The sequence below is a fragment of the Drosophila suzukii genome, chromosome 3 (assembly GCF_043229965.1).
Source record: "Drosophila suzukii chromosome 3, CBGP_Dsuzu_IsoJpt1.0, whole genome shotgun sequence".
Classification (NCBI taxonomy): domain Eukaryota; kingdom Metazoa; phylum Arthropoda; class Insecta; order Diptera; family Drosophilidae; genus Drosophila; species Drosophila suzukii.
Genome location: NC_092082.1, coordinates 91,800,238 through 91,824,675, shown reverse-complemented (window position 1 = coordinate 91,824,675; position 24,438 = coordinate 91,800,238). Strand labels below are relative to the sequence as shown.

At 38.9% G+C, this 24,438-nt stretch overlaps 1 protein-coding gene across 2 annotated transcripts; it reads right to left on the bottom strand.

Annotated features, from left to right (window-relative positions):
• Positions 1 to 7,428: 7,428 nt before the first annotated feature.
• LOC108018265 (uncharacterized) lies at positions 7,429 to 23,102 on the bottom strand. 2 transcript variants are annotated; one of them, XM_036819691.3, is made up of 4 exons: positions 22,428 to 23,102; positions 15,803 to 16,031; positions 9,054 to 10,788; positions 7,429 to 8,596 (listed from the first exon to the last, which is right to left on the bottom strand). In XM_036819691.3, the coding sequence occupies exons 2-4, from the start codon at positions 15,845 to 15,847 to the stop codon at positions 7,860 to 7,862; spliced, it is 2,517 nt and encodes an 838-aa protein (XP_036675586.3). In that variant the 5' UTR covers positions 15,848 to 16,031; positions 22,428 to 23,102; the 3' UTR covers positions 7,429 to 7,859. The 2 variants fall into 2 exon arrangements, with proteins under 2 accessions (XP_036675586.3, XP_065722302.2); XM_065866230.2 differs by having other exon boundaries at positions 22,443 to 23,102.
• Between the last annotated feature and the right edge of the window lie 1,336 nt (positions 23,103 to 24,438).

The window sequence follows — 24,438 nt, the reverse complement described above, 5'->3', positions numbered from 1 at the left end:
GGATCCAATAATTCAAGTTATGGAATCTTGAAGTGCAGTTTTGGGGTTCCCATACTGAAACCCATTGGAAATACGAAAAAATGTAACATGTAAATGGGTTAAAATTTCGACACTCGTGTACAAGAAAAATTTAAATGCAGAATATTAGAGAATTCCACCACAAATTCATTAAGGTATCACACGTTTAAATCGGGATCCAATAACACAAGTTATGGGATCTTGAAGTGCAGGTTTGGGTTCCCATACTGAAACCCATTGAAAATACGAAAAAATTTAACATGTAAATGGGTTAAAATTTCGACACTCGTGTACAAAAAAAATTTAAATGCAGCATATAAGAGAATTCCACCACAAATTCATTGAGGTATCACAAGTCTAAATCGGGATCCAATAACACAAGTTATGGAATCTTGAAGTGCAGTTTTGGGTTCCCATACTGAAACCCATACTGAAACCCATTGGAAATACGAAAAAATTTAACATGAAAATGGGTTAAAATTTCGAAGCTCATTTAGAAGTAAAATTTAAATGCAGAATATTAGATAATTCCACCACAAATTTATAGAGGTATCACACGTCTAAATCGGGATCCAATAAGACAAGTTATGGAATCTTGAAGTGCAGTTTTGGGTTCCCATACTGAAACCCATTGAAAATACGAAAAAATTTAACATGTAAATGGGTTAAAATTTGGACACTCGTTTATAAGAAAAATGTAAATGCAGAATATTAGAGAATTCCACCCCAAATTTATTGAGGTATCACACGTCTAAATCGGGATCCAATAACACAAGTTATGGAATCTTGAAGTGCAGTTTTGGGTTCCCATACTGAAACCCATTGAAAATACGAAAAAATGTAACATGTAGATGGGTTAAAATTTGGACACTCGTTTAGAAGAAAAATTTAAATGCAGAATATTAGAGAATTCCACCACAAATTCATAAAGGTATCACACGTCTAAATCGGAATCCAATAAGACAAGTTATGAAATCTTGAAGTGCAGTTTTGGGTTCCCATACTGAAACCCATTGGAAATACGAACAAATTTAACATGTAGATGGGTTAAAATTTCGACACTCGTGTTCAAGAAAAATTTAAATGCAGAATATTAGAGAATTCCACCACAAATTCATAAAGGTATCACACGTCTAAATCGGAATCCAATAAGACAAGTTATGAAATCTTGAAGTGCAGTTTTGGGTTCCCATACTGAAACCCATTGGAAATACGAACAAATTTAACATGTAGATGGGTTAAAATTTCGACACTCGTGTTCAAGAAAAATTTAAATGCAGTATATAAGAGAATTCCACCACAAATTCATTGAGGTATCACACGTCTAAATCGGGATCCAATAACACAAGTTATAGAATCTTGAAGTGCAGTTTTGGGTTCCCATACTGAAACCCATTGAAAATACGAAAAAATTTAACATGTAAATGGGTTAAAATTTGGACACTCGTTTAGAAGAAAAATTTAAATGCAGAATATTAGAGAATTCCACCACAAATTCATAGAGGTATCACACATCTAAATCGGAATCCAATAAGACAAGTTATGGAATCTTGAAGTGCAGTTTTGGGTTCCCATACTGAAACCCATTGGAAATACGAAAAAAATTTAACATGAAAATGGGTTAAAATTTCAAAGCTCGTTTAGAAGAAAAATTTAAATGCAGAATATTAGAGAATTCCACCACAAATTCATAAAGGTATCACACGTCTAAATCGGGATCCAATAAGACAAGTTATGAAATCTTGAAGTGCAGTTTTGGGTTCCCATACTGAATGAAACCCATTGAAAATACGAAAAAATGTAACATGTAGATGGGTTAAAATTTCGACACTCGTGTTCAAGAAAAATTTAAATGCAGTATATAAGAGAATTCCACCACAAATTCATAAAGGTATCACACGTCTAAATCGGAATCCAATAAGACATGTTATGGAATCTTGAAGTGCAGTTTTGGGTTCCCATACTGAAACCCATTGAAAATACGAAAAAATTTAACATGTAAATGGGTTAAAATTCATTGAGGTATCACACGTCTAAATCGGGATCCAATAACACAAGTTATGGAATCTTGAAGTGCAGTTTTGGGTTCCCATACTGAAACCCATTGGAAATACGAAAAAAATTTAACATGAAAATGGGTTAAAATTTCAAAGCTCGTTTAGAAGAAAAATTTAAATGCAGAATATTAGAGAATTCCACCACAAATTCATAAAGGTATCACACGTCTAAATCGGGATCCAATAAGACAAGTTATGAAATCTTGAAGTGCAGTTTTGGGTTCCCATACTGAATGAAACCCATTGAAAATACGAAAAAATGTAACATGTAGATGGGTTAAAATTTCGACACTCGTGTTCAAGAAAAATTTAAATGCAGTATATAAGAGAATTCCACCACAAATTCATAAAGGTATCACACGTCTAAATCGGAATCCAATAACACAAGTTATGGAATCTTGAAGTGCAGTTTTGGGTTCCCATACTGAAACCCATTGGAAATACGAAAAAAATTTAACATGAAAATGGGTTAAAATTTCAAAGCTCGTTTAGAAGAAAAATTTAAATGCAGAATATTAGAGAATTCCACCACAAATTCATAAAGGTATCACACGTCTAAATCGGGATCCAATAAGACAAGTTATGAAATCTTGAAGTGCAGTTTTGGGTTCCCATACTGAATGAAACCCATTGAAAATACGAAAAAATGTAACATGTAGATGGGTTAAAATTTCGACACTCGTGTTCAAGAAAAATTTAAATGCAGTATATAAGAGAATTCCACCACAAATTCATAAAGGTATCACACGTCTAAATCGGAATCCAATAACACAAGTTATGGAATCTTGAAGTGCAGTTTTGGGTTCCCATACTGAAACCCATTGGAAATACGAAAAAAATTTAACATGAAAATGGGTTAAAATTTCAAAGCTCGTTTAGAAGAAAAATTTAAATGCAGAATATTAGAGAATTCCACCACAAATTTATAGAGGTATCACACGTCTAAATCGGAATCCAATAAGACAAGTTATAAAATCTTGAAGTGCAGTTTTGGGTTCCCATATTAAAACCCGTTGGAAATACGAAAAAATTTAACATGAAAATGGATTAAAAATGTAAACCTCGTATAACAGATATATTTGAATGTAGATTATTAGATAATTTCACGACGAACTCATAGAGGTATCCCACGACTAAAACGGGATCCAATAACCCAAGTTGTGGAATCTAGAAATCCAGTTTTGGGGTTCCCATTCTAAAATTAAAATTTAATTTATTTCCAAAGTGCAAATTAAGAAAAAAAAATAATATTTTTACACAAGATATAAAAGTATTCTTAATTGAAAGGAAGCTTTACTGCTTATAAAGTGATCTTTATAGCGCCCTAGGTATTAATTTATTTTCATATTTTTAATATCGCTGCAACTTAATGGCAACATGATGCACTGAAGTGCACCTTTTAACTTATTCCTTCCGCTCGTTGCAACATTGTTTCATGTTTTATCACCACATCGTCCTCTCTAAAATTAATCCCCCCAATGTGCATAAATTAGGCTCCCCGATCCGCAGTGTCTGGGGCTGTGTACACGCTAATTATAATGACAAATCGGTCAATTATAATGCCATGTCATAAATTTCCGAACTGCGATCGATCAGCCAACCCCGTTCGACTCTACTGGAATATTGAATAAAATGGATCGTAAATTGGGAAAACATGCCTGTTCACCGTGCTCACCTGCATGGGGGCGACTTCATTAAGGAGCTACATATATGCTAGCTTGGCATCGAAATAATTAACAGGACTCTCTGGGATTCTCTAGACGAAAAGTGCAGATTCTTGTAAGCCAGATCAATGGGCGAGCAATTTGCCAGCACAGCTCAAGGCAAAAGTAAAAGGAAGCTGCATGGGGATGTGGACGTGGATGCGGATGCAGTTGGAAATCGGGGCTTTAATGAAGCCAGTGGACAGCCTCCTCGAAAGCTGTCAGAATGCCCATTTCGGCGCCACGCCCCAGCATTAAAAACCCACTAACCAGGACATGGGGGCGGGGGCGTGGCACCGGTCAACCTGTCATAACGATCGGCGATCGTGTAGTTTTCAAATTTATTGTCGACACGCAATTCTACGCCCCCGAAGGCGAAAATTGTAGACTGGGAGAAAATCAACAATCCAAAAAATTTTAGTATTTACAAACACATTAAATATTAATAACATTTTAAGCTTGTGAAAGTCACTAATTAACTTATTAAGAGTATTTCGAATTCATACCCATAATAAAAGTCTTCATATAATATCTATACATGTAGAATATTTTATATGTAAAATATGTTAGCTCCTCTTATAAAAGAATTCAATTACTAATACTTTGGAATTATTTCCTTAATCAGAAATGTAACACTTTAAGAACGGATATCTAAAGCTATTTCCTGTTAAAGCAATATAAAATGAATCGGTTCTTTCTGTGCACTGGTGGAATGGCAACGTGTTTGCCAGGCATTCATCGTGCTTTATTTCAGTTAAGTTCTTTCACTTCATCGAAGGCGAAGAGAACTGTTTCCCCAGGTAATTGCCGCACTTAAGCGCAACGGTATAACCAGTTCCCCAGCCATCTGAATCTCGAAAGCCAGCTCCTCCTCTCGGGAGATGTCCATCAGGCAGCTGACCGCAGAAAGGGCACGGCCGGGTCCCCATCCATAGGTCCAAACCCATCCCATGCCATCCACATCCCCAGCAGTTTTGTCTCTGCCTCCCTGGCATTTCGCATTAAATCTGCAACGGGCCAAGGCACATTCTCTTTTTCCATACCCTTGAATGGGGGTATTGTAATTGTTTATTGGTTTCGAGTACTTTGTAAGGGATTTTTGCTTATAATGTATAACAAAAATTTCGAAACTTTCGATTTGGCCTTCATTACGGACATTATATCTAAAAAATGGCTTGTGTGCCTTTAAATGTACTTGACATTACAAATATTTTTACCATTTCATTGTATTGTTAGGCGACATATATTAACATTTAAGACGATTATTTTTAGAAAGAAAGATATTCAAAAAGTGGCACAGATTCCGAAACAAATAATTCTTTATTGTACTTTTTAGTATCCACATCCTTGTACAAATATACTTATGTAATTATATATTTCATTACATTTTCAAGCGTGTAGTGAATTTATATAACAACATTTAAACTATAGGAATTATTTTTATAATATTTCTTAATAATCATTTTTTTTACCGTATTCAATCAAGAGATTTCCAAGTGTATCCCAAGCCTCGGTGCCGGATGCTCACGTTCCTTCGTGATTTTATGGTCATGTGCTGTATTTCTTCACGCAGATCGCGTCGTTGATGCAGCCGGGTCAGAATCGCAGTCGGGGACTCGAACTTGGCCTGTGATTGCCGGTTTGCGATAAGACAGCATACCAAAGCCCGAACTCCGATTGTCTTACATATCTAAAAATAGCCGGGGCCTGAAACCGAATCTGAATCTGAAGCTGGCACCGAAACTGCAACCTGGCACTGGCGCATGCAATCATTAGTGGAAATTTTACCGGCCACTCTCCAGATGGTTATAAATATATCCAGTGTCCAGTCCCCGAGGGGCAATAAAACCAGCCAAATGACGACACGCAGACGCCAAAGAAGAGGCTTTTTCTCGGGGAGGGAGGCGCATTCCAGGTGGAAAGAAGGCGACCGCGAGCAAGGTCGTTCAGCGACCTTCGCAGCCACTGGTTTCCCGTTGAGTGCCGCTTTTACGGGCTCAGTTTCTTGGGGCAGATCAGTAAACAACCGCTGGACATTTATGGAAATGCTGCTCTTAATTGGCCAAATGTGGCTCTATAAAGGCCTAAACGGCCGCCTTGACTTTGTCACCGGCTTTCTGTCCCTTGTGCCCCATCTCATTGTATCATAAGAGATTCCAGTTCTTCGCGGGCTTTTGGCTTCCGCGTTTCACTCGGAAGAGTGATAGCCCAGCAGGTTTTAGCTGCCAGGGCATTATCATTATCCCAACGCAGAAGAGCTCATGTCACTGCTTATCTTTTGATCCATGTACTGAGAACAATCAGAAATGCCTTAATATTTTAAATTTATAGGTCTTACGGTTTTCCCAAAGCAAAGTTTTTCATAATAGATCAAATTTACACTTAATCTGATTGCTGATAAAATATGATAAAAACCCAATGCGCTGCTATGTTGAAGATATATGGGTTTAAATATTCTTGTTTTATCCTATCTCAAACTACATGGATATCTCCGAATTACATGGATAGATAGGTTTGCCTTAATATTTATAAAATTAATAGTTGAAGATACAAAAAAATTAAATTGAACTTCTTGAACTGAACTGCAAGAAGAATATTAGTTTGCATATTAGTTTGCTGTTGCAGTACCTATTATATATTTTAGTAAACTATTTAAAATTTAAAATATAATGCCATAAACAATGATCCTTTAAGTGAGTTATTAAAATTCACGGATTTTCTTATCATTTTAATCACATTTTCTATCATATGATAATTCAAACATCCCTAAACTACTTCTGAGTGTAATTATACCTCTGAACTTCGATTACTTGGCGTCAGCTGCCTTTCTGCTGCTTTGTCACTTGTTCATATCAATTAAATTTTAATGATATTGTCTAGAAAAACGACTCTCCTTCAATGCGCCACAGGCTACATGTTTTTAATCAATTTTAAGTGGCTATTTACTTTGCGGATCGGAGGAGCGTTCGCCCCTAGGACAACCTGTTTCCCCATCGTATCCCAATCACATCCGTTCCCCGCCCGCTGCGAGATTAATGATTAATGCACAACTCCGATTTACTTTCAATGTAATTTAGTTTATTTCACTACGCAAGTCACTTAATGCTCTAATTAGGATAGTGTTTCGCTCGTTCTTAATGCTGGTAGGTGCTCTGATTTTATGGCAAGTTGCAAGTTGCTAGTTCTGCGGATTTTGAGTGCGCTGGTCGGCTGAATAAATTAGGCTCGGATTTATGGTTACGGGCTACAATTACAATTACAATACCAACAACTACAATAAATTAATTAAAACATTAACTAAACATTAAACAAAATTCGTTTACTGACTAAACACACACACTGATCTCGTGGGAACTCAACTAGTGGCTACGTACTAGGGTACATCTAATTAGGATTACCTATTTAGATCTAGGATTAGGTTATCTAGGCTAACTACAATACGACTTGGATCACATGTGAATGCCTTTGCAGCTGTCTCTTCATTGGGGAAGTGCGGAGTTTTTGGACATTCGGAAAAACCATCGCTCTGAACTTGGGAAAATCGCCGTGTGTTTCAGAATTTTACTTATTTATAATAAAACTATAATTATACAAATGTTTTACGAATCAACTATAATTTTTTTAAAAATTTGAAATATAGCCTACTTTTAATTTTTGAAATATTTTTATCTGACGCTAATGGTATTTCATTTTCATTACAGCTCTCCTTTTTTTAAGTCTATGTGTTTAATTCACAAGATCATTTTACTTTAAAGACCTAAGACTTAAAAGATATTATTTAGTATTTAAATATATAATACGATATATTACATTGAGTTGTTACTTTTTTTACTTTTATAACAAAAATTGAAAGTGTTCTCTTTTGTTATATGTATTTTAGATGATCAAAATACATAAATTTTTACTAGTTCTAATTCTTCCCTGCTTTCCCTTAGCCTTTCAAAATGTTCTTTAAAATGTATCATGAAGTTTCCCAATCTCTTCCAACTTCCCTGTATTTTGCAATGATTTTTCCCTGTTCTGGCGATTTTCCCCACTTCATTGAGACTGTTTTTCCGCGTGGAGGCTGACCATTTGGCCCCTACTTGAGCTTGAGAAACGTGAGCAACGCCTTCTGTATCAGACTGCGGTTGATGGTGGAGTCGGCAGTGTAACGCACTCCCCACAGGTTCCCATCGTTGTGGTCCACCACTCCGTACTCGCCGACGATGAAGCCGTCGTCGGTCTTCTCCTCCACCCGGTACTTTCGGTAGTTGCGTCCCTCGACCACGTAGGCGACTTTGTCTTCGTCATCGGGGGCGGTATCAGGGGGGCCTCCTTGGCCCTCCGATCCGGAGTCCCCATCCCCAGAGTCTCCATCACCATCATCGCCATCCGAGTAATCGTTGGCATTTGCATTGTAAACCACTGAGCCACGTCCTCTGTTGATGCCACGATTTGAGCTGTTGGCGGTGGTGCTTGGGTTGGCTTGGACTGGACCGGCTGGCGTGGTGACCTGCCCCTGCCCCACTGCACCACCTGCACCACCCTGCAGTCCATGGGCTCGTCCGTTCGTCATAACACTAACGGACTCCTCAATTTCGTAATTCTGCTCTGAGGTCGGAGTATAGAGCTCGGGGCGCTCGGTGGTGAAGTGCTTCCCAGCTGAGGAGGCCGAGGCAGAGCCAGAGGATGAGGAGGACGAGGAGGAGGACGAGCTGGAGCTGTACGAATAGCCACCGCCTGACCCCGAAGACGATGGCGCCGATGGGTCCACCACTGATGCCGATCCGGCTGCTCCATGCTGGTGTGCAAATTTGGAAACACATTTGACTAGATCTGCGGGGGAGATGCAACAAGAGATGATGTTTGATAAGTTCAAGATTAGTTGGCCGGGGTTCAAGTGGTTAAACCCGTGCGTTGTCGCTGTCTGTCATAACTACACTGGGCAGAAGGTATGGGAACAAGTCTCAAAACGTACATAAACGAATATTGAACACATTGTTAATGTTGTTCCCCAAAAATGTTAAAAATTACTTTGAAGAAGCCAAATAGTAGTCCATTAAACTGCGAAATTGATCTGTAATAGAACCCCAATTTATCCCGACTTTGTTTACTCTTAGGTCTACAATTGCTTCTCCTCGAGTAAAACAGGTCATAACAAATGATATGCGATTAAACTTGATGGGCCCAGCAAAATTGATCTGTTTAATTTATGCATTGCAACACTCGCCCTGCTGCACAGTGTAATTTGTTTAACCAGATTCAGATCCAAGACCCCGAGACTTGGACTCACCTCTATTGGGCAATCCTTTGGCATTTTGATTAGAATGTTGATGCGGCGGTGATGAATGCTGACGTTGTTGCTCCCAGCACGGACTTGCAGCTTGATGTTGCTGTTGGTGTTGCTGCTGCAGATGTTGCTGCTGCTGGTGGTAGTGGCTCGGACTTGAGTGCTTCGATAAAATTGGCTCCAATGGATGCAACTGCGACTGCGGCTGCGGTGCATTCAATAAATCATAAGGCAATTTATCCAAATTGAAGAGCACTCTGCGAGTTGGATGAGCCGGCTGTTGCTGGTGGCTGTAGCTGTGATAATGATGCTGCCAAGTGGTTGGCCTGATGCTGGTGGAGGTTCCACTAGCGGGAGGCTTCACTGTGGTGACCCTGCTGGCCAGTGTTGCTGCCGTGCTGCCCGATGTTGCTGCCGTGCTGCTTGGTGTTGCTGCTGTCGTGCTGCTTGTGCTCTGGGCCTCGCCAAAAGCGATGCGCGAGACAATCGCAGGTCGTGGTCTGGATCTGAGTGGCACAAAAGAGGTGGTTGTTGGAGGTTTCTCGGTGGTGCTGGTCGAGGATGAGGATGAGGTTGCTGTGGTGCTGCCCAGTGGTGTTGCTGCAGTGGTGGTCAGTGTCTGTGGCCAGTATGTCTTGGCCGGTTCGCCATAGACCTTCGAGGGTTGCGAGTACACTTTCGCCGGCTCCGAGTAGAACTTAGAGGGCTGCCCATAGACTTTCGAGGGCTCTGAGTACACCTTCTCCGGCTGACCATACATTTTGGCGGGCTCCGAGTAAACCTTGGCTGGTTCTGAGTAAAACTTACTGGGTACACTGTACATTTTTGAGGGCACCGAGTAGAACTTGGCTGGTTCCGAGGAGCCATGTCCATGCTTCAAGCTCTCACTCACATTTCTCTGGGCCTCTGCCAGAATGCCACTTCTTGACTGTTGCCAGGTCTGCAAATCATCCACGTTTTGGGAGATGGAACTGTAGGATATCGACCTGGACTGGGGTCCCCTGCTGCCCTGTTTGGTGTCATGATAAATCACCGTTTGAAAGGGCAAACCTGCCGCAGAACCAGTTCCTACAGACTCGTCTTCGGTCACCTCACTTTGGTTTTTCAGAAAGGAATGTGTAGAGGCGGCTGCCAGCAAAGGAGCAGCCAGTACACTTTGTATACTGGAGGCACTGTTCAGGGAATCCACCTCGCTGTCCATGGAATCCCCCGCCAATCGGGGTTCCGATTCCTCTATGGACAGTTCACTCTTATGCGAGCGGTTCACAAAATCCGTGCCACTTCCTGTGGCACCAGAAGGAGAACTGCTCCTCGAAGGACCTCTTTTGCTGGAGGAACTCACACTCACGGCCACCACTTTGACCTCATCGCTGGACTTTCCCTTGACTTTTGCGGGGGCATCCTCGAGGAACACTATTTTACTGCCCGTGGTGACCAGTTTGGCCTGCTTGGAGTCTGATGGCTCCTCATCCTGGGAGTTTCCCGAGGTCAGGGAGTTTCCGTAGCGATTCCTGCCGACATCCAGGCTTCGTCCGGTCGCCATCCGCTGGCGGGGATTGGGGGATGAGGATGGTGACTCCGCCCGACCCTCGAAGTCCTGCTCGCTGCTGTGCAGACTCCGTTGCTGGTCATCGTGGTCGAGGAACAGCTTGAGGAACTCGTTGCCCGCGATGAGCTCACTCTGCCTGCTGGCCGGCAAGGGGGCGGGTGCGGGGCGTGTCCGGCAGCCGGACAACATCTGAAATGTCAGAGATAAAGGAGTGTTAGTTATGCGCGACATTTCCCTGAATTCAGGTTATATTTTAAGGCAGTCGAGGGGTGAGAGCATCAGCACTTGGAAAAAAAGTGGTATAAAATAAAAAAAAGGTTGTAATACTACCAAGATTTTTTGGTTCTTGCTTCTGAAATAACTTAAATAAAATAAGTATAATTAAAAGAATATAAAAGAATCTACGACTGATACCCAAAAACTATTTATAAGAAATTTAAAAGAATTTGCCCACGTACTATAGATTTATCATAAAGTGCAGTATAGTTTTATATGTTCTCCAACTGCAATCGGGGGTGATCGCATTTCGAGCTTATCTCAGCGATCTATTAATAAATTTGCGTAATTAAAATATCATTTGTATCGATCCACATGGGCTGAGATATGTCTTCATGTCGCGTTGAAATATGCAAAAGTCATGCAATGGACGACCGCGATCTGGACCTCGACTCGGTGGCATTTGAATAAAGCGGAATAATGCGGCGGTTGGTCTATTAAGACATCAGAGGAATGCCAGCGGTGCTCCGTTTGAAGTGGGGCATGTTTCTGCGGAGTCCCTGGTCAAGTGGCGAATGTGGCATAATTAACCGCGTTGCAAGTGCTCAAGTGGGTGGCGTAAGGTAGCGAAAACACCGATCGAACAAACAGTTCGAGCCGGGGATTATGGATTGCCCAATGGTCTACGTCCAAATGGAACCAGCTCCACTCGAGTGGAAAACGTGGAAACACTACTTAAACGCTGCCGGTCAATCTGTCACTCGGCGTCATTCAGGTATTTATGTTCCTACCGATTTGCATGCATTTCACTGACTCATCTCGCGATTTATCAACCTGTTTTCGGTTGAGGAAGTAATTTTCCTGACCTGACTAAAGGACAAGTTTATAGGGGTGTCAGATTCCATTATTGGTTTTGTCCTTTTCGATGAGTAACGCTTGATTTAAGGTACATGAAATGTCGTCATCCATTCATTGGTGGTTTTAAGAGATCTGGCTATGTTGGGGTAAAAGGAGGTTGAGTCAGAATTTTGGTAATTAGCCAAAATTGTTTTTAAGAAATGTTAGACTCTAAAAATATACATTAAATGTTGGAGCTCTTATTAAATGACATATATTTAATACAACTTTAATCTCGTAACTAATTATTTCCCCTTTTTACCTCTTCTGAAAGCCCACAGTTTATTGCCTTTCAATCCAGCAATAATATAAATGTAATGCACCATTAAATGGTTTTATTAGCTGGGCAATTTACATCCATATCTGCGCCACAACACTAACATAACGCTCCAGTGCGAATTCATGGCCAGAGATCGGCCATAAATTGTTATCAGCGCCACACACCCACCACAGAAACAAAAGACTTAGGGCACGAACTCGCCCTGCAAACGCCCCGTCGATCAAATCAAGCCAATAAAACATATTTATGGATATTTATCGATCGCCATAAGTATTAGCATTGCTAATTGCAATGAGGCAGATAATTTACTAGCCAACACTTTTGAAAGGCGCAAATTGAAAACAATGAAAAATGGCGAAAATTGAATCAAATTCGCGTTTTAATGGAAACCGATCGCTGCTGCGAATATAATAGCATAATTATTCAATCGGTTGGTACATATAAATCGGATTTTTTATATTTTCTAATGTGTGTTTATATCCCCCTGAGCAAGAACAATAACAACATCCGGCAGTGGAGTGGGCGCCTGTCGCCGAGCATTTTCTAGAGCAGATCTGGGCGAACAACACCTTCGCACATGTGCTAAAGTTACAAAGTTAGCAGCCAACCAACCGACTGACTGACCAACCAGTTACTATATAACTATATCACTAGATCGGTTAGTCATCCGGCGGGTCGCCTTGCCTTTTATGTCTAAAATTGCAGAAGTAACCGACCGCGGGCGTTGAATGGAAAATGTATGGTAAGTGGAAAAGCGACAGTTAGCATTGACACCAAATTAACCAAGTGACAATTACAAAAGGGCCCCAACTATTCGGTTTCGCCCTAAAACAAAGCAAAAAACGTTCTAAAAATATCAAAACCGAATTGAACAATGCGAATTCCTTTCCATTGTGGGGTTATTTAAAACGCCTGGTCAGTGGCGTGCTCCAGTTTAATGAATGAATTGGGTAATGGGTTTTGGTTTTCTGGTTCGGGTTCCTTCAACCAGCCACTCCGAATGATAAGCAATTATTAATCTTGATTGATTTATCAGGTAGCTAATCCTGTTTCGACATTCTTTTGCACTTCGCCTGGAGTATGCGATAATTTATCATTCGATTGTGGCGATTTGGCGACAATTTTCACGGCTGTCAACTTAGCGGAAGTGTCAAAAAAAGTAAACTTTCAGAATACCACGTATCCGCCTTGTGTGCGCGTGAATGGCCAGCAAACAATTAAGCAATAATCACGCCTTAATGAGCACTCTCTTTATTGCGATCATTTGGCCCACTCGATTGGCTTTCAAGTGCCGCTGATGCTGCCATTCGATACTCTGGATACTCAATAATCCAATACTCGATGCTTTAATTAGCCACCATCATCGTGATTTCAGTTTTTACACGCTTGACACTAAACAAACACCACGGATTGACAGATTGAATTCATGTCTGCGCTATGCAAATTTCGGAAGTATTTTGATTGATATGGGGGCACTGCTACCATGTACCTCTCGTAAACAGGATTGGGAGAGGGGCCAGTGACTCAGGCCACGAACTAAGATATCGAACGCGGAAAAAGTCATGTAACCCCCCCATTTCTGGCATTTCTGCATATTTTTCGAGTGCTGTCCGCGGGCATTTTGTGCTAGAAGTGGGCGGCTTCCAAGGAGCAGCCACCGTTGCGATTTGCAGCCGAAAAGCAGTCGGTGGCCAAGTGAATGTGTCAGCGGGTCCATTTTCCCCATAAACCCAGCCTAAACTGCCCGGCCAAAGTCTAATCTCGGGCAGCAGACATCGGACATTCGCTGGCCTAAGCCACCACCCGCTGTCGTCAGCTGGGGAACACATTGTGTGCACAATATTACAGGCCAGCGCCAGCGGAGGTTTGTGCACTGAGAAAAAGGGGTACCAAATGTTATCCGAATAATAAAATATTTGTAGACCTATAAAACAGCTTGTATAAATTAATTCCATGCTAAATTTGAAATTTAAGTAGCTAAAAGTTTTTTGTTTTTTTTGTATTTAAGTATTGAATGTTTTACTAAATGAGCCAATCGTTGCCATTTTGATAGACACGCATTATAAAAAAAAGTAAAATATATTTACAACTTAATTATTTTTAGAATATTCTGGAAGGGTATATTCTGTTCCTTAATTTCCTGAGTGCACTTATCGAGCTATCGATCTTCCAGCCAAGTGCAGCCCACATTAGGGCCATGCTCAATGCCACAGAATGGGGCAGAATCAAATCAGACTCCAATTCTACTCCGAGTCGATCCAAATTGCAGCTATCAACCTGGGCTGTGGCACAAAAACACACATTTATTAATTACACGGCAGAGACACATAAACCGAAAACGGATTTGTGTGGGAAATTAACCCATGCTGGCTCCAGAACGTTTAGCAGCAACTCAACACCATGAACGAGACTGTTTATTTGATGAATACTCGTGTAATCCGAGTCGCGGATGTGCCTCGGTGGGTTAATAATGGCTTATAATCGCAAAGAAAATCCGAGTTTAGAATGTAGTTGCACCACTGGCGGCGCTGCCGCCGCACCACTCCCTGCCCCGCTGTGCATAATTTGCAAATTGCCGTCGTCATCGCCATTGAATGGCCAAAAGACAGAGTCTGAGTTTCAGCCACAAACAGAGCAAAAGTCAGAGCCACAAAACAGAGGCAGTCCAAGAGTTAGATGCACATAAAACACTCGCAAAAATGGGTGATAAATTAAGACAGACAGTTCTAATTTCAAGAAAATTAAAACTTTAAGGGGTACTAAAATAAACTTAAAACAAAAAAGAAGGATTTATAAACATTAAATTTATGTTAATTGAAATATGTTTTCATTATTTTATAAATATTTTTAAAGTAAGTAACAAATTGTTTCTGTTTTCCACATAAAACTCTTTTATTCCCTGTCAACTTTCTGCACTTAACTGCCATATTTTTTCCGAGTATAGAAGGCAACACACTGCATTTAAATCGCGTGCAATTATTTAGTTTACTGGGCTTCAGTTTGCCTGGCTTTACTCCACATTACTCACAATCAACTCGGTCTGTCTAATGAGCAGTCAATAAAGTGCCGGCCAGACACAAAAGCGAGTGTGTGGAAAAAATTAATTCCAAATGCATTTTCCAGCCAACAAGCCAGCCAGCCAGCAGCAGAATTATGGATGATTTGGGCTAATAAAACCGAAGTCGGCAAACAAATGGAGTGCGATCGCACCATTAAACCATTTTTCAAAATGCATTGGCCAAGTTAATGGAGCCACCGCCTGTGAATGCGAGTGCATTTGGCAATTGCATTACTGTGCCTGGGAATTGCTGGCCACAAAGATGAGGTCTCAATTGGACTATAAAGTTTTCTTTTCGGGGTTAGTTGGGTGCCATTTGAATCAATATCGTGCGATTGTTAAATCGAAATCCGTGTGGAAGGAAAACGAAACATTCCAAGTTTAAGATCAGATAAATTGATTGATTGCTTTTGGATATGATGAAACGGAAATGAGTTCATCAACTACTCCTGAAAAGCTTTTATTGAACTTACAGTTTTCAATGGTGGCATTTAAAATTAGATTTAGGAAAAACGTACTTTCTAAAAAAACACCTTTACAATTCAAGAATTACATACCATTAGGCATAAATACCTAATCGCTTTTGGAAGTGCTTGAAGTAGAGTGTAAACTAGTTTAATTTGGTAGCTTGAATGACCGAAACTAGGCCTTGAACTTAAGCGTGGCTCTGTCCAAAGACTCAACAAGTTCCCTGGAATTCGTTGAGCACCTGGCCATAAATAAGTGAATAACCAACTTAATGCGACACTCACCAGCAGCAAAAAACAGAGTTTGAGGAGCCAGCAAAAGTGTGCCATTCCGCTTTCGGGTTAATCCACCTGTCCACCTTTAAATCAAGCGCTTTAGTGCTTCTTTTGTTCTCAGTGCTCAAATGGGGATCGCTTTCCTGGGGCTCCTCAGTGATTCATTGGGCCACTTTTGACCACCAGCTGCTCTGCGATCATTCTGGCCACTGTGTGTCTCTGGGGATTTGGTTAATGGCTGCAATTAGGGTAGACAAAAAAGGTAATTAGCAAACGAAGTGGTAGATAAGTTTCCAAGATTGACTGCTATTAGAGATAGAGATAGATATTCGAAAAACAAATCGCGGTACGAAAACAAATTCATTGCGTTTAATCGATAAGCCATGGGAAAAATCCACTCCAAATGTCAAGGTGCATTTCACACCAGAACTCGCCGAGAGTCGGAGGCACTTGCAGCTAATTTTAAGAGTCTCGTCGAATTCCGCAGTTAACTGAGATGCACTCAAAGTAAATAAAATATAATTATAAAATATTTTAAAAAAGAATTTTTCCAATGAAAGCTTTAAATGTTTTGCAAAATGAATAAACTACTTAACTACAATACAAAATAAATAGATTTTCCTAAAAGCACACTTTTAGGTTTGCGTTATAAAAGACATTGATAAAAAATCAATATGATGTTCAAACTGTTTATGAAGGTATCTATGCATTGTTGCATACTTTAAGATACAGCCCAATATTACATTTAGTAACCTTTTCCAACAATTAAAACATTAAAAGCCATTCTTAGTTTACATTGAAACTTAAGGTAACATTTGCATGCGCTTACCTTTTGTGTTTAGGTTATTTAGCCAAGTTCAAAGACTCTTTAGGGCCTGTGGTTTTTTTGGGTGTAGAAGAATCATTGAACTTGTATTGGCAACAGGTTGGCAACAGCAGCACCAACTAGCAATAGCAACTAACCAGCAACTTCAAGAAGCGGCCAACAAGTTGCAGAGTCTGGCCACAAACAAAAAAGAGCCGAGAGCCAAAAGCCAAGCCCAAAAACCAAAACCAAAAACCCAGACAGATGCTCAGTCGTCTGTTGCAATTTCAACATATTTATAATTAATGGCAAGGTATTTTGATAGCTTTTTGTTGCCAGCAATTGGCATGCCATTGAAGTGGGTACCAAGATTTTTGGCCGGAGTTGCTGCAATCGATGGCCAAAAATCCGTGGTGATGGGTTCGATTTGGCCAGGCATCATTTAATTAACCGTTCTCAGGCATTTCCGCCACTCGGAGACCATGTAATTAAACTCCAGCCAAAGTCAAATCCATAAAAAATCATATTTCTTTTTGCGAGGAGAAACAAAAGCTAGGCAACAGCCGAAGGAAAGAAAGAGACGTAGTCGAAAACCAGTTCTAATTCTTATCAAGCCTTCTTCACAGGCCACATAATTACTCATGGCCTCTCCAGCTATTTTTTTCCAGATTTTTTAATATAAGACAGCGTTTAATTACCATGGAACTCTGCGGGGAAAACAAATATGTTTATGGCAAGCGGGCATCTCATTAAAAACGAAAGTTTCAAAGTTTCGTTCTTAGCCAAGTGAGGGGTTATTAATTAGCCAAAGTCATATGGAAATGCCAGAACCTCCCATTTAAGCCGGCATCCATTATTTTATTCAGTTCTTTTTGCTCTACGCTAAGCTTTAGGCCTGACGTCACCTCAATTTCTTTTATTCTCTTTTTTTGTAGCTGTCTTGCTGGCAGATGTTCATCATTAAGTTGGGCTGTAAGTTCCTTGGCCTTTCGAGTCTTTTGTGCAAAGCCCATCCAGAGGAAAGTAAAAGTTCTGACGTCCGCCGTTTTGTTCACACATTCATTATCCGCAGTTTATCGTCCGTAAATTACAACTAGTCTATTACTATAAAGCTGCACCCATAATTGTCATAGGAATTAGAATCGGAATATGTTCTAGATCTTGCTTTTGCTGGGAGCAGGTATCTCGGACGACCACTTGGGTTAAGGCCAAAAACAACTGGATTCAAATATGGAAAACCATTGAATTCTAAATACTCTTTTGGCGTATTATTTTAAAAATATCTTTGTATAACCATAGTTAATTGTATTCTTGGAAACAATATTTTTAAAAGAGAAACAAGTTTTGTGGTCTTAGGAACTTGTTGTTGGAAGATCTTTAAGATATAAAAATTAATGATGGGTTCAGGTTCATAGGCAGTCTACAGAAGACGGCAGACCATTGTATAAGCTAAATACAAAATGATGGCTGGAGTCCTATTTTTGGATCATATCATTAAAGACTTTGTAAGGAGTTAATTAACCTATTATTAAATTGGAAGTTATTTCTAAATATAAAAAGTCCTATTTATATAACCTTTAGTATATTATTAAGAAAAAAACAATAAAGTTATTATTATAACACCAGATTGAGGGAGATTTATTTGCTTAAAATAATATATTCTCAGCAATTATAGATCTCCCTTCTTTGGAAGTGCAGCAACCGCAACTTGGTCTTGAAATCTTAATGGAATAATAGCACTCGTGAATGCCCATTGGCGTTACTAAATTTGTGCCGTACTCACACTAACGGGCGGTTAGTATATAAATTAGAATGCTAATCGATAGTTATGGATACGCCCTGAAAGCGGCCAACTCGGGGAACTGGAAGATCGGCGAGGTGCGAACGGTGGACAATGGGCAACTGACAGATTCCGGTTAATAAACTTGATTTAAAACCAGAAGTGAACACTGCGGCAAAAGGTAATGGCAAATAAATTGCCACTAAGTACACACACAATGCATGCCCGTACAAATGACACAAAAAATAAAGGAACAATGAGGCAAAATAAAATGTGTAACAAATGGACAAACGTGGCCCGCACCCGCAATTCACTCAGATTTAGATTCCGATTCGAAATCAGATTCATATTTAGATTCAGGCGGGGACGAGACAAGTGTTGGACCCTGTGACAAATTGTCAAACATTCGCATTCTCATTCCACGTCTACCGCTCGGAAAATGTCGCACGACGACTGCAATTCATATTCATTAACAATCGAAGTGGAGTTGATTTGAGTTCAGTTCAGGTGACTTCAGTTCTGTTGAGTTGGGTTGAGGGACGGACAGGCTCAAAGCCAACAAGCCAAAAGAAGGGAGAGGCCACACTTCGTATGCGTTATTTTATCAACAGCCAAAAATGCGAGAGAAAAGAAAACACATGCTCGTAATTCACTTGCTCCAAATCTCACTACAGATTTATAACAATTATAAAAAGTTGTTCTAAAAATCTTTAAAGCTGTCTATCTGTATATCCATCCATCTATCTATCTATCTATCTATCTATCTATCTATCTATCTATCTATCTATCTATCTATCTATCTATCTATCTATCTATCTATCTATCTATCTATCTATCTATCTATCTATCTATCTATCTATCTATCTATCTATCTATCTATCTATCTATCTATCTATCCATCTATCCATCTATTTATCTATCTATCTATCTGTCTATCCATCTATCTATGTATCTATCTTTCTATCTATCTATCTATCTATTTATCTATCTATCTATCTATCTATATATCTATCTATCTATCTATCTATATATATATCTATCTATCCATCCATCTATCTATCTTTCTATTTTTCAATCTATCTATCTATATATCTATCTATCTCAAGCAACTTGAATTCATCTGTTTAAGAAAATCTATTAGTATCGATTACTTTGCGTTTGGTTCCTTTTTTTACTAAAGATTCCGAGAATTTCGGTGTAAAAACTTTTATTACAAGTGGTTTTTATAATAATGGTGATTTATAGCAAATTAAAAGAAACTTTCTTGACAATCCCTTTTTTGAGTCAGAGCGAATTCCGGGTATATAAAGATCAGACAAAGATTATTCTGAATATGGGTATAAAAACAGTAACCATTTTTTGACGACACATACCGTCGTTAAGTTGGTAAGTTAACTTCTGAAAAAAGGAATACATCTTTAATGATAAGGCGAGAATACATATGTATGACTTCCCATTTTCTTAAGGAAAACATGGCATAAATATATTATAGACTGGGAGAGTACCTAAAAAGTAGGAAAAAGTTTAGCTAATATTTATAAATAATAATACACAAAACTGGTTCTTGTTTTTATAAGATAAACTACCCTCTTCAAGGGTATATAAAGCAATCACAAAGTCAATGCAAAAGCCAAAACTCCGCCAAAGTCACAGAAAACACATTCGAGCGGACTCTAATTGGAGCGGCTTCAGTTTATGTTTATATTTCCATGGAATTTCTAAGAGTTTATTGCACTCCGCACTCTTTTGGCCACTTGTCATCGCATTGTTGCGGCCAAAACAGAAAACTCTGGCTAAAACAGTGCAATCTCAACCAGTTTGTTTATCTTTCGCAGGTCGCGCGACTTTGAGGCGTTTTGTCAGCGTTTTTGCCGCTGGTTTCGTTTTTTTTTATTATTTGTTGTTTCTCCAGCATATAATTTGTTAATTTAACTTTTTGCAGCCTTTAATTGTTTTGGCCAAAGCTCAGCGACTGCTACTGCAGGCGGTTTTGCGCTGCAATTACGCTCTTAATAATGATTTTGTTTAAAAAATGTTGAACGGTTTGGCAACGCTTCCACTTTTGCAATCGGCTCAGAATGTGGGGGCCATTGGATTATAGACATTATCGATATGGCTCTTTGATTGATTAAGGGTCGAGCTGAGGCTGCGAAAATTTAGCGTAGTGACAGGAGTATTTATTCGATGGTGATTGCAATTACTCCGCGGAGGAATTGCAAATAAGGCGTAAAAACTAGTAGATTGAGTCATTACATTTTTTTTTCGGATCCGCCTTTAAAAATATAATATGTATTATAAAGAGTTATTTATTAAGTTTGCTTATTTGTTCAAAAAAATTTTAGGTGCAATTACAGCCACAACTACAAGGAGCACTAAATGTAACGTAGAATACCATTTATTATGCTATATTATTTTTTAGTACATTTTCAACTTAGCTACATACAAAATGTACGATTAACTAAATTGAATATTTAAGTGATTGATTTATAACTTTAAGTGCCCATAAAAATAAACAAGATTAGGCTCTTTCGTTCATGCGGTGATTTAATCAAGTTATAAATCCAAACAAGTCGTTTTTTGAATGTGCTCTAATTTGAATCAATTTGGAAACTGCGAACGTGTTCTGCACCCCGTTGTTGTTCTATTAATTAAATTCAAATTTAATTATAACCTGGAACTTATTGTTTGGGTCTAGTACAGCCTATTGAAATAAGTTCGGAAATTATGCCGCAAAATCGCTGCCATTAATTTTCCTTCAAACAATCCATATCCATTGCACACAATTGCTGCCCTTGGATGGATATTGAAGCTTTTCCTTGGCATTCAGCTGGCAGCGGACTTTCAATCTGACAAATCTGAAATTAATTCAGTCCACGGCGATTTCGTTCCGAACTTTGTGTCCGAATGCCAGCTGGGACAGTGGGTCACTAAATCAACGCTCAATTACAAGCGGACCGTTAATTATTACAGTGGGCTCGAAATAAGCAGGGCGTCCAAAAATAAAGAGATATACGTATTCCGCGATCATTAAAGTCTCGTTTGTCGATCGCGCGAAAGGGAGATATGAATCTGCCAGCGAAATAAATTAATGCCTTTAATCCACACGCCTGTCCGTCAAAATTCGGGAATACAACCCGCACAAAAGAAACAAATACTTTTTCGTTCCGTCAATTTTGTATTTCAAAACCCAAACACTAATGCACTTGCATGCCAATTGACTGACTCACACCGATATAGACTTTCATCCGTGACCTTGGGGCGGCTGGCCGACATAACTCCCAACCGGCCCCGCCCTCCACCCTCCGCCTTTCCGCCAGATTTCCACAATTTGAAGACAAAAATCCACTTTATGGCCAAAAACGAAAACAATAACAAAAACAAAGACCGTGCGTTGAGCAAGGCAGCCAACCAAATAAAAAAGAGCAGAAAAAAATATACCGAAAATGCAGAAAAAACTGTAACAAAAATTAAAGCACAGCAGCAAAAAATTTGAGTAACAAGCCGAGAGCAAAACAAACGAAAACCAACTAAAAAAAATTTGCAAATGGGGGGAGGAAAATCCTAAAAACATAAAAAACGCGTTTGCGCATAAAAACGCTTTGCTTTTGGCCAATTTTAGCCATTCGGCTATAAAGCGATCTATATATACTCTTTGCGATCTTACTCCTGCACCGACAGAATTTTTTTAGATAATAAAAAAAGATATAAAGATACAATAAAAGTAAACAGCGAAACTTACACTTAAAGAAATTTTTAAATTAAATATAATTATGAAAACTCTGTAATTACAAAGTTGTAATATTTTTTAACGTTTTTTTATGAAAAGGATATATTCATATTAAAATAGGTTTTAGGTTTGGTCAACTGGTTTTTTTTATTTGTAATCATTTGTACTCTTCTGTATTACAATATGTATTTAAATCACTCGCATTAAATATATACGTTTTAATGCCAGTTTTGGTAATATCAATTCCAAAATGATCCTAACTTTTTTCCCCGTGTGGCATATTATTAACCGTTACTTTTTTTACCAAACCCGCCGAGCTTACCAATAATGCACCCACCACATTTATAGTTGTTACTGGCTTTTAATCCCTCGTTGTCGTTGTTGCTGGATTTGATTGTTAAGCTTTCTATATTTACGGGTTGTTGTTTTTGTTTTCAGTTTCAGTTTTTTGTTGTTCAACTGTTCAATGCAATTGTTGCTAAGCCGTTTTCTCAAATTGGAGCAATATTGGCGCGAGCTTTGAACGGATTTCGCAGACTGCGATATGTTTATGGCTCTTTCAAAAGTATTATTTTTTCGCGAATTATATATGTGTTGTTTTTATTTTGGCTTAATTACTTTAATGGATTAAGGCACACACTAAAGACACACAAGCACTCACACATAGGCACACACTCTGAAAAAACCTTTATTTAACTGACTTGGTCGAAAGAGGTCTTTGATATAAATCCTTGATTTTTAGAACGGTCCTTAAATAGGTTTTCAGCTGTGTTGCTCGTGTTTTTTCTTCGATTTGGCTTAAAAAGGCTCTTTTCGAGGCTTAAAAATCGGAGGGTAGAAGGGTGGGGCCACTGCAGAACGAACTGCCTAACTGGAAAAGATACTTTCACGACCAGAAACACGTAGTGTTTTGTTATTTTGGAAAACCTCGGAAAGTCTCTCGAGCGCCGCGCTTGCGTCCGTTTTGCTACAGCGTCCACAATTAACTGAATTCCCACAGCGATCAGAAACTGATAAGTCGCCCAAGAAGCCAGGCTGAAAAGCTCCGAGAGCGTACGACTCAAACCCCAAGTTTAAGCCACATTCACAACACAGAACGCAGCCAAGTGCCAAGGCAAAAACACGAAAGGCAACAGCAAAAAAGCCCAACTCGATTTGCAGAACAAACGGCAAACACAGCTGCCAGCAAACAAAAATTCAATCCACCAGCAAACAAATCGCGCCCCAAAGTCGGACTCTCTTGTTAAGTCTTGTGCTCAAAGATTCGCACATTTTGATGGCTTGTTTTGAGAAAGAGCCAAGCTTGAAGTCCACTGGAATTAACCAAAACTAACGTTAAAGACCATCTTAAGTCACTTCCCTTTTCTTTCATTTGGTTTTTGGGTTTTTAAGAAAATATAACAAAATGTTAAAAAAATTGCTCGTTTTAATATTTTTATCATTTATTTTTTATTGTTTTTTTAAATTAAATTTTTTTACCCAGAAACTAAGAGCTCGTATTATTTTGAAGACTACATAAGCTTATTTTAGTTTTTACATACATTTTACACAATCTTGTATATTACATTAGCGAATACTTGAACCATTTACATCAGTTGTGTAAATCAAGTGTAATATAGTTATACCCTTTACTCGTTGAGTGGAGGGGTATATAAGGTTCGTCGGAAAGTATGTAACTCGTTTCCGTCTCTATAAAGTACAAATGTTCCTGAGCAGGATCACTAGCCGAGTTGATCTAAGCATGTAAAATGAAATAATGCTTCCACTCCTTCTCTTTTGCTAAAAACTAATAATTATAAATTATTCATTTATAAAGTACTTTTAATAAATTATAAATAGACTTACAAGAAGGTAATTATATGCTCAAAAAGTAAAAAATATAAAAATAAAAAAGTAAATATATAATCCGGTAAGGATATTTCGAGAAAATCTTAACTATGAAAATGAAACTAATAAAACGATAGTTTCAAGAGCACCAACAAAAAGTGAAATGTAACCAAGGCCTTACTAGCCTACCCTTCTCTTTTTTATAGTTAAACTAGATTTACCACTTTTTTACTAATTATGAAATGTTTATGTTATATCCCATATTAATTTACAATAATATTTACAATTTAAGCGGTACAAAATGCGATATTTTCAACTAAGCCACAAAATATTTGCTAACAATCGGGAATCGCGGGTCGCTAGCTACGCAGATTTGATTTGATTAGACTACAGATAGCTGGTTATGCAGAGGCTTATCACAAAAGAAAAAGGAATATTTTGTACAGGCGGGTCTGTGGGTCATGAATCTCTAGCAGATTACAATTTATATTGATGGTTCGATCTGA

What these genes read in the sequence shown, in the direction of transcription:
- LOC108018265 (XM_036819691.3), bottom strand. Translation starts at nt 15,847, where the DNA reads ATGGCACACTTTTGCTGGCTCCTCAAACTCTGTTTTTTGCTGCTG. An exon ending in AACTCTGTTTTTTGCTGCTG is followed by an intron (nt 10,789 to 15,802) that starts GTGAGTGTCGCA and finishes CTGACATTTCAG; the next exon opens with ATGTTGTCCGGCTGCCGGAC. An exon ending in CAAAGGATTGCCCAATAGAG is followed by an intron (nt 8,597 to 9,053) that starts GTGAGTCCAAGT and finishes TCTCCCCCGCAG; the next exon opens with ATCTAGTCAAATGTGTTTCC.